Source organism: Oncorhynchus nerka, linkage group LG14 (assembly GCF_034236695.1).
Source record: "Oncorhynchus nerka isolate Pitt River linkage group LG14, Oner_Uvic_2.0, whole genome shotgun sequence".
Classification (NCBI taxonomy): Eukaryota; Metazoa; Chordata; class Actinopteri; order Salmoniformes; family Salmonidae; genus Oncorhynchus; species Oncorhynchus nerka.
This window is the reverse complement of record NC_088409.1, coordinates 32832101-32842275: the sequence shown is the minus strand read 5'-3', so window position 1 is coordinate 32842275 and position 10175 is coordinate 32832101. Positions and strand designations below refer to the sequence as shown.

The following is a 10175-nucleotide window of genomic DNA, read 5'->3' as shown; positions in this document are numbered from 1 at the left end:
TCCTGTGAGAAACAGTATATGCCGATGTAGACAGCTCTCACAATAGCTGACCTTGATCTATAAAACACAGCTGTTTTCTCACCTTCCTTTTTTAATTTCTTCTCTCTCATTAGACCTGGGTTCAAATGCTATTTGAAATTATTTCAAGTACTTTAGATATGCTTGATTGAGCTTGCAATGCGCAATAGAACCTAGAGTAGGCGCAAAAGTGCAAATCCTGTCCATCCAGCAATCCAGGCAGGCTTAAGCAAACTCTCATAATACCTGAAATATGTCATATAGTATTTGAACCCAGGCCTGCTTCTCATGCAGTAAGCAGATGCATGCACTGTATACAGTACATGAGCCCTCCCTCAAACACTCATGACAGAACCCGGTCTTCCTCTGCTAGGGTCAGGTGCAACACTGCAACCAACACAACCTTATACCACAGCCTTTGAGCAGAGACCTGCAAGCTAAACCTACAGACTCATCCTATAGCGACATTGCAGGGTAAGGAGATTCTAGTGAACTTACTAGAGCAATAAGGAGATTCTAGTGAACTTACTAGAGCAATAAGGAGATGCTAGTGAACTTACTAGAGCAATAAGGAGATTCTAGTGAACTTACTAGAGCAATAAGGAGAATCTAGTGAACTTACTAGAGCAATAAGGAGATTCTAGTGAACTGACTAGAGCAATAAGGAGATTCTAGTGAACTGACTAGAGCAATAAGGAGAATCTAGTGAACTTACTAGAGCAATAAGGAGATTCTAGTGAACTTACTAGAGCAATAAGGAGATTCTAATGAACTTACTAGAGCAATAAGGAGATTCTAGTTAACTTACTAGAGCAATTGATACATTTTAGTGCTGGATAAAAAACAGATGGAGATTTTCTTGTAAATATCTACAGTTTGTCGATAATCAAATGTTATCCGTTTTATATATGATAAGCAAATTTTGTCACTATGTTTAGGAAGAATTTATAATATTTTACATGTAATCACTTGTCATAGAAAACCCTTAATTGGTGTTCAGCATGGCCAATCACACCAGCGTCCTGAGATGCATCCTGCTGCTGCTATTGGCCGTCACTCTGGCCTCGGCTTTGAGAACATTGGACACGAATGAAGAGCTGGAGAAGACTGGCTTCGGGACCCCGCCCCCTCGCCACGGCCTCAAACTACTCCTCTGGTATGTCCAGACCTGCATCGACAACAACATGGTGTCTCTCTGTGACCCCAGGGAGGGAGCATACGGGTTCCATATGTTCAAGAACTATAAACTGTTACTCCCCAAACTGAAAGACCAGAACCTGTACACCTACTACACCATTGGTAACCTCCATTCCCACGGTGCAGAGAACCTGCCCTATGAAGTGAGGCGATACTACGACAAGGACAACCTCCTCAGCAACCAGGACAGGGTGTTGGTGAAGTACAACCAGAACAACAATCACATCGACAAGATCTACATCTCAGAGCACTACAAGCAACGCAAGACGTACATGATCGGGCCCAATCTTCTCTCCTCTCTCAGACAGCCCAGCTGGCTTGCAATGATATGATAGTATGAATATCAAATCTGTACATTATGCCATTCACTGTTGTTTTTCTTGCCACAAACCTGATGGCATTACTAAACCTGTAATATGTCAACCTGACTTCATGGGTGATGTGTTTACTGTAACTTTCTGTTTCCTTTACAGACACACTATAGAAATGCATTTCTACAGACAGAACATTGTGATTCTGAGTGCACTGAAATCAAGTTCATTTAGGTCTGCTATAATGCAGGTCAGCTCAGCACATTGGCCAATGTCCTTGTTCATTCATTCCTATTGATGTTGATTCAACTGATGACTTACATGACTATGAAATGTGAAAGTAATGCCCAAGAATGGGTATATTTTTGTTGTTGTTTGCGATTGTTTCATGCTACTTCTTATACAATTTTAGAAGTGATGATCACAGAGTGACAGTGTTCTCTATGCCAGTGGCGGTCGGTTCCTTTCAAGTTGAGGGAGGACGATGATTTTTTTTTATGAGCAAGGCCTTATTTCTATTACAGCATATTGGATGACGGTCATTCATATTCCATTCACCCAGCTCAAAGTAACATTGATAGGTTTAGGCTACTTACTACATGATACTCAAATTTTCCGTATACCCATCATGAGGTTGCTACAATCTAGCCTATGAATGAAAGTTTACAACCTAGATGCACAGGTCGAGAGAAATTTGAATATTCAAGGTGACAGACATTGACACATTCAATATCACCTTGCACACTCTTGCCTGCATCTAGCTGATCTAGGGTGTAACCATTAGTCCAACAGTTGCAAACAAGAGTTTCTATTGGACAAATTCAGGTATGTTTATCCCCATTGTGTTTCATTTGCTTACGTTTAAGTAATGTTTTCAACAGAATCGGCAGAATGAATAAACCGCGGATCACACACAAAAGCAGTTCGCTTTCATAGCAGCCAGATCGTTGTATAAAGATTGTTCAATAATTCCTTATCACACCTACGCGCTCTCCTCCTCTCACCTTTTCCCTTCTCTTGTGTACTTTAGTGCACAACACATCAGCTGTCTGTGACCAGGCGAAAAAACCTTTCCAAGTCAAACCTTCATATTACGTCGTTGTCACCATATTAGCTAACATGAAGTCAACACCATAGCTACAAGAACTAACCCATTAGTAAACCCACTACAATCATGAAGTACAGTGTTGCAAGCAGTTTAGCAGTTACACACTGGTGGCCCCGGTGGCAATAAATTATTACAACCAAATGCTTACCTTGACTTGGAAATGTTCCATAGCCAGCTAGGTAACATAGCATCCTTCTCTGTTTGAGCCGAGTGTTTGAGTAGGCTAACTAGCTAGCTACCTGCATTTTCAAGCTAAGTAAGTGAAAATGAAGGTGAAAAAATACTAAATATAGCTATATCTCGTTCACTTGCTTCTCCTTCGTTTTTGAAGGAATTAAGTTGTTCAAAACTGTTCAACTATTTTCTTTCTCTCTCTTTGGGGTCAACTACTCACCACATTTTAAGCAGTGCAGTGCTAGCTAGCTGTAGCTTATGCTTTCATTCTCTCTCATTTTCATTCATTCTCTGATCCTTTGATAGGATGTACAACATGTCAGTTTATGCTGAAAAAGCTTTGATAGGTTGGAGGATATCCCCTGGAAGTTGTCATAATTACTGTGTAAGTCTATGGAAGGGGGTGAGAACCATGAGCCTCCTAGGTTTTGCATTGAAGTCAATGTATGCAGAGGAGGACGGAAACTAGCTGTCCTCCGGCTACACCATGATGCTACCCTTCAGAGTGCTGTTGAGGCTACTGTAGTGTTTTAATCAATTATTTGGGGACGTGAATGTATTTAGTATAGTTTTATCTAAAAAACAAAAATATTACTTTTTTAATGCTTCACTGTTTTTATTTTTATGAAATTCACTAAGGATAAATTCACTCCCCGTCTTCCTCTGAGGAGCCTCCACTGCTCTGTGCTCAACCAAGCCAGACACCACCTTGAAGGGGAAGTTTTGGTGGTGGTGTTGTTTCTACTGGGGCTTTTGCAGTGTAATACCAGGTCCTTTGACATATACCACTTAAGTTTCTGTTCATCGTTTAAAATAAACACTTCTCTATTCACCACTTTCTCCACTCACCCTGAGAGTAATCGTCTTTCCTCAACATAGCTTAGAAAAGCGTCTTAGTGTGGCATTAGTTTATCTGTAGTGCAAAGAGAGAGAGGGGGGGGAGAGAGACAGAGAGAGAGAGAGGGGCGGGGGAGAGAGAGAGAGAGAGAGAGGGGGGGGGGGGGACAGAGAGAGTTTACTGAAATGAATAAGGATAGCAGGAGATACAACCATGAGTAATGGTTTTAGTGTGAGACCACATGTCCATATGACACAATATGTGGGACACATGGGACTGGGACACATGTCCCAGTACACAATATGTAGTGTAATAGTCTACTCAGGTCTGTGGATTGCTATCATAATCTCAGTACAGACCTTTGACCATTATCCAAACAGATGAGTTAAAACATTGGCACAACTCTACATTTAACATATTTCTGTATTTTACTAATAGACAACATTTGAGTTGTTTCCCAGTAAAGAAAAAAAAATGCTATCCTAGTTTTATAGCTATTACACAATACAAGAAAGAATGTAATTTGATCAATTGTAGAATGAGGGAGAAACAGCCTTCTTCCTTCTGTAACCCTCTCTCTCTCTCTCTCTCTCTCTCCTCCCAAGCTCCCTACACTCCTACAGTGTCTCCAGACCTGAGAAAGACCTGAGAAAGCCAAGCTAAGCCATGCCTCTACTTCTACTCATTCATCTTGAGCTCTGCTATGTTGCCTCAGGGAGGACACCAATTTTGCAGGTGTACTTTTCCTTCAGGCCATATTCAGATTTGATTTGATACTCCCACTGAGAATGTTATGGCGCTCCTGAAAAGAGCCGTGGGTAAATAAGTCCAATGTGGCCAGATCATTTATAGGGGCTTCTGTCAATACAAACTGTTGAGGTGTTGATGGGGCTCTGTGTGTGTGTGTGTGTGTGTGTGTGTGTGTGTTTGTGTGTGTGTGTGTGTGTGTGTGTGTGTGTGTGTGTGTGTGTGTGTGTGTGTGTGTGTGTGTGTGTGTGTGTGTGTGTGTGTGTGTGTTCCTATAAATGCATTATGAATTACATTCATTTGTGAGATGTAAGTGTACACACCATGAACACACCCGGCAGAATTAAACACACACACACACACACACACACACACACACACGAGACAGATCAGTGATGTTCTACATATTATACTCTTCTCTCATCGTCCTTGTGCCTCTGTCTCCCTTTTTGTTCTCTCTAAATGAGAATTAAATCAAGTCAGATTAAAGGCAGCGCTTGGAGGAGCACATGGCTCTGATGTGTCTGTCCATGCTTAACAGGAGACAGGTTTTTCTCTTTCTGCACTAGCTGCCTGGGCGGATGGGGGGAGTCCGTCTGACTCCGAGCAGCTCTTTGACAGAATTCTAAAGCGGCAGAATGAACAGATGTCTCCCAATGATTAATGTGCCTCTCTTCTTCTCCTCTGAAGAGCTGCATGCCTGTGCATCTCTTACCCTTCTCTCTCTTCTCGATCTCTCTCTCCTCCTTCTTATAGTTTGTTCACTTACTTCTCTCTCTTTCTCTGCCCCCCTCTTGCTCTCGGTCTTTCCCCAAGTCCATCCTTCATTTAATTCTTATGCCTCTCTTTCTCTTAATCTTGTCTCACAGATATGAGGCCTATCAGAGGTGGGGTTATAGGGCCATGGGGTGATATAAACGTTTTTTTAATGGACAAAATAATGGGTTAGAGTCTTGGAGAGTTAGGCGATGTGTGGTAGGATGATATGAGGTGAGAATATAATATGGGCTGAGATGGCTGTGGGTAGTCATGTAGGGTGGGACTGCTGTGTTGAATAGAAATACACTGGGATGATGGTATGTCAGTTCCACATACATTTCCATAGGAAGGTGCAAATGAGGAAGTTTAATGACATAATGGTGAGAGAGCTATCACAAAGCTTCCAGAGAGAACAGCACTGGACTGCTTCACTTCATAGATGTAGTTATATGCACGTAGCGTGTTGGGGATATGGGGGTAGGCAGGACGTGAAGGACAGAGGATGGTTGAGGGCTCTTGGAATAAGACTGGTTAGTGTGTACTGACGATTACACACGAAATCCAAGAAACAGAAACAAAAAGAGGTAAGTCAGGCACTTCTCTCCTTGGAAAATAGAGGGCAGAAGAGCAGTGGGGGTAGGTTTGATGAGACTCATAGTGTAACCCTGACCCCTATTGTTTCTAGAGCAGACCTCCTAGTCATTGGCTTGCCTTCTTTAAGACACTTCCCTTTTTCATCTCTGTTTCTTCACGAACCACATGACAACTGGAGCATTACTCCAACATGTTCCTTTTTTTAAGGGTTTCAGCCCCATTCAAATATTGTTATAATTTATGAGAGCAAAACAGACAGGGAGATGCACACATTGTAGCCTATTCTACACTTTACGTCTCTCTCTCTTTCTCCCCTCGGTCTCAATCTCTCTATCCATCTCTTTTGAGACAGGCCTCTCGCAGCAGACCTTTGTCTCCCCCTGCAGGTCAGTCTGAGTATGAGAATGTCTACTACACCGTCTACTGGGGAAAAGAACATTAAAACCCATACTACTTGGTAATGAACACCAGCCTATGGTAAAGGGCTCGCATGAAATATTTACACTGCGGTTAATATTTTATATGGCAATTTTGTATTTAAATTGGATTTAATATTTAATATGAATAAAGCGCTAAGTGGGGATGACTATTTTCTAAACATCAGTCCAGACATCCTACATATGGTTGGTTGCAGGAGTAAATAGAGGTATGATGGGCATACTGCACATGGACAGAGGGTTGGAACACACACACACACATGGACATACACACACACACACACTCACACTGTGTAGGTGAGTGAATGTTTAGTTGCACAGTCCAATCCCTTTGAATGAAATGTGCCTATGGACACTGACAGATACATAGCACCATAAAACAAAGCTCAGCGGTTCCTGAAATATTAAATATTAATATTTTCCGCTCAGAGCTTTCTTCTGGCCCTGCAACAAACAGCAGGGGAGACAATTGCTAAATCCTTTGATGAGTTTCCAAAGACAGTTTTCTTGGAAAATGTACAAATGAGGGTGATTCAAGATAGACATCATATACTGTAAAGATTAGTACAGATTTATCTGAAGGAAAATGTCAGGAATGGGGAGATGTGGCGACGGGGAGATGTGATGGAGTGAGTAATGTGAGGATTTCTCATCATTAATATGTGGGTTGTAGAGAACCTGAACTAACTCACCTGATTCACCTAGTCAAGGGCTTGATGATTAGTTGACTATTTGTTTCAGGAGTGCTAGCTGTGGAACAGGTCAAATACATGGAACAGCTGGGGGTAGATGTTTGAGAACCCCTGCAGTACAGTGCAGGGGCAGGGGACGCCTGCCCTGTAGATATACAGTAGGTAGGTGTGTGGGGTCCGGGTGTCTCTCCTACGTTTTGACCCTCTGTCATTACAAAGCTGGAGGGAGATCTCCATCTATTTATCACCCTGGATCATCAGCTAGTCCTTTGTGTTTTCCTATACCCATCTTCTTCACAGTGATAGCAGTAGGCAGACATTATGCCGTGTGCCCAGAGAGAAAATAATGAAGAGAATCCGCCAGGCTTGAGTGTTCTCTGCCAAAGTGGATGGGCAGAGAGAGCTAATCAATCATGGCTTGTTCAGTTAGAACGAGGATAAAGGAGGTGACGTCTGGAGGGACCGTTAGCCTTCTCACTCTGACGAGGCTCATTCCTCTACAGCTCTATGTACATTACAATGTGGATACTAACATGCTGGCTTAATGTCTGCCTTCATTTACATTTAACTAGATTCCATGACATTCTGTATAAACACATCCTGGAGAGCTTGGTTCTGGTATTTTGCTGATTTGTTCTCTCATACTATGATAGGAGAGCAGATACAGACCTCCCATATAGACATGGTAATCATGATTGCATAACAACAGTCATTACATCATTTATCATTGCAACGATGATATGATGGCTGCTATCAATTTATGAGGGTTTTGGTTTGTTAGAAAACACAAAGGTGTGCTTGCATACCTTTGTGGCAGCGGTAGAAAGGAAATCCAATCTGCATCCCTCTTTCTGGAATGACCACTGAATCAGAATGAATATGGGAATATGGGTGGGGGGCACAGGGTGGCATGGGAGGGCAGTAGAAACGGTTGTGCAGTTAGTAGTGTGAGTCAGAGATAGAGAGAGATCCCAATGTCACCCAGTGACAGGATAGAACAGAGTCTTCATTAGGGCGGTGAGTTGTCCTCGCATTTACATCAGAACCGGGGCAGACAAGAAGAGAGGAGAGCAGCTTCAGTGGCGCGCTAACCAGCATTCCTCCCCTAATCACTCACTCAGTTATCATAGTCAGACAGGTCCAGCGATCGTACTAATGGCACTTGAGATGTCTATGTCTCTGCATTAAACATTCATTTAACTGATCAGGGGGAGAGTGATGAGTGTCACACACTCGCTCGCATGTTGGCTCTCCCCTAATTTCCGGTCTGTTCTCTTCTTACCCCTCCCTCTCAGTATTTATCAAGGCTGTAATGCAGCAGAGATGGCATGGATGATGAGCGGGCTGAGAGGGAGGGACATGCCATGCGTCTCTGGTTGCCTCCGGGGTTGCTAAGGTCATGTGTTATTGCATTGTTACCATAATATCATCTCTAATGTGACTCCCGGCCCCAGCCTCTATAGTGAGCCTCATCATTCAGGGCCCAGCCTCTATAGTGAGGCTCATCATTCAGGGCCCAGCCTCTATAGTGAGCCTCATCATTCAGGGCCCAGACTCTATAGTGAGGCTCATCATTCAGGGTCCAGCCTCTATAGTGAGGCTCATCATTCAGGGCCCAGCCTCTATAGTGAGGCTCATCATTCAGGGCCCAGCCTCTATAGTGAGGCTCATCATTCAGGGCCCAGCCTCTATAGTGAGGCTCATCATTCAGGGCCCAGCCTCTATAGTGACCCTCATCATTCAGGGCCCAGCCTCTATAGTGAGGCTCATCATTCAGGGCCCAGCCTCTATAGTGAGCCTCATCATTCAGGGCCCAGCCTCTATAGTGAGAATCATCATTCAGGGCCCAGCCTCTATAGTGAGGCTCATCATTCAGGGCCCAGCCTCTATAGTGAGGCTCATCATTCAGGGCCCAGCCTCTATAGTGAGCCTCATCATTCAGGGCCACTTGATATTTCCAGCCAAAGAGCAATATCATGACCTGATTCAAGTGCTGAAGCTTGAGTACCGTCCTGTAAATCTGTCATTTAAACTTCACAGGGCGTTTTGCATGCAACCATGTCACTTAAGAATTAATATGTCCCTTTAATAGGGAGAAAAATAACATAGATTACACGCTATATAACTCTATTATACTAAATAAACCACTCCTAAGACTCTAGTTCTCTCCTCCTCAAAGTTCTCATATCGAGCACTGAGTAATCTCATTTACATGCAGAGACAGTCTCCCCATCCCCAAAACCTTGCAATTCAAAGGCCCTAGCTGCACTTAGCAATTTTAATTAAAAGTTATTTAATCCAATCGGGACGTAATCACCTCAAATTAAGCTCTGCTTTTCTTTGTCTGAAATTGTCTTTGTCTCTATTGGGTTGAGCAGTGAGAATACTTGTGTCAGTGAACCGTGGTGGGAGGGGAGGTGGTCCTGCCTTGCTCCCAGAAGACCTGTGTGTTAAGCATGGAAATGTCACTGAAACTAGAACAGGGAACGTGAAGGTTAGCATTTGCTATGGAAAGACACATATCATCCTGAAACACAACACCTGGTATCCTTGACAAAAGCTGATGAATATGATGTGTGTGTGTGTGTGTGTGTGCGTGTGTGTGTGTGCCCGTGCATGTGCATGTGTATGAGGGTGTATGAGTGTGTGTGACTGAGAGAGAGAGTGTGTGAGAGAGAAAGGACAGTGAGGAGAGGAGGAAGGTGAGAACAGAGATTAAATGGATCTGTCCTGACCTCTAAGAGAGAAAGGATAGTGAGGAGAGGGGGAAGGTGAGAACAGAGTTTAAATGGATCTGTCCTGACCTCTAAGGGAGTCTATTAGATTACCACTGATCTCTCATGGTGACAGCCCACAGATTCACAACTTCAGAGGACACGCAGAGAAGTATCCATAGCTCAACACTGCCCTCCAATGGAGTGAACTAAGATCAAATACCTGGAAACATAGTAGGCCTTTTTCCCCACTGACAATTAGGCTGGACTGCAATTTAGTCATCACTTTTCATTTATGATGTCAAGGGAGGCCTATGTATTTACTGTTACAATAAGCCTACCAGAGATTTGATTAAAGAAGTTAAACTCTATCCGTTAGTGCCTTGTTTCCAGGACAAATTTAATTCAGAATAGTCATATAGTCAGAATAGTCATTTGTTGCTCCAACATAACTGTATCGATGAGTTGCCTTTCATTGCTTTGGTTAATTGTTTGGCCAGTGTCTGTTTCACCTTTGGTTCTTAAAGATTCAGACATATTCTTAGATGTCACTGTTTAAATGAATGCTCTTTGCCGTTCATGTTGT

The 10175-nt window shown here is 43.0% G+C and overlaps 1 protein-coding gene and 1 pseudogene across 1 annotated transcript; both read left to right on the top strand.

Moving 5' to 3' along the window:
• The first annotated feature begins 357 nt into the window (after positions 1-357).
• si:ch211-198c19.1 (uncharacterized protein LOC100151013 homolog) lies at positions 358-1643 on the top strand. The gene is made up of 2 exons (XM_065028005.1): positions 358-492; positions 997-1643. The coding sequence occupies exon 2, from the start codon at positions 1020-1022 to the stop codon at positions 1545-1547; it is 528 nt and encodes a 175-aa protein (XP_064884077.1). The 5' UTR covers positions 358-492; positions 997-1019; the 3' UTR covers positions 1548-1643.
• Positions 1644-7762: 6119 nt separating this feature from the next.
• The window catches only part of LOC135575044 (centrosomal protein of 162 kDa-like), a 40172-nt pseudogene continuing 37759 nt past the window's right edge, over positions 7763-10175 (top strand).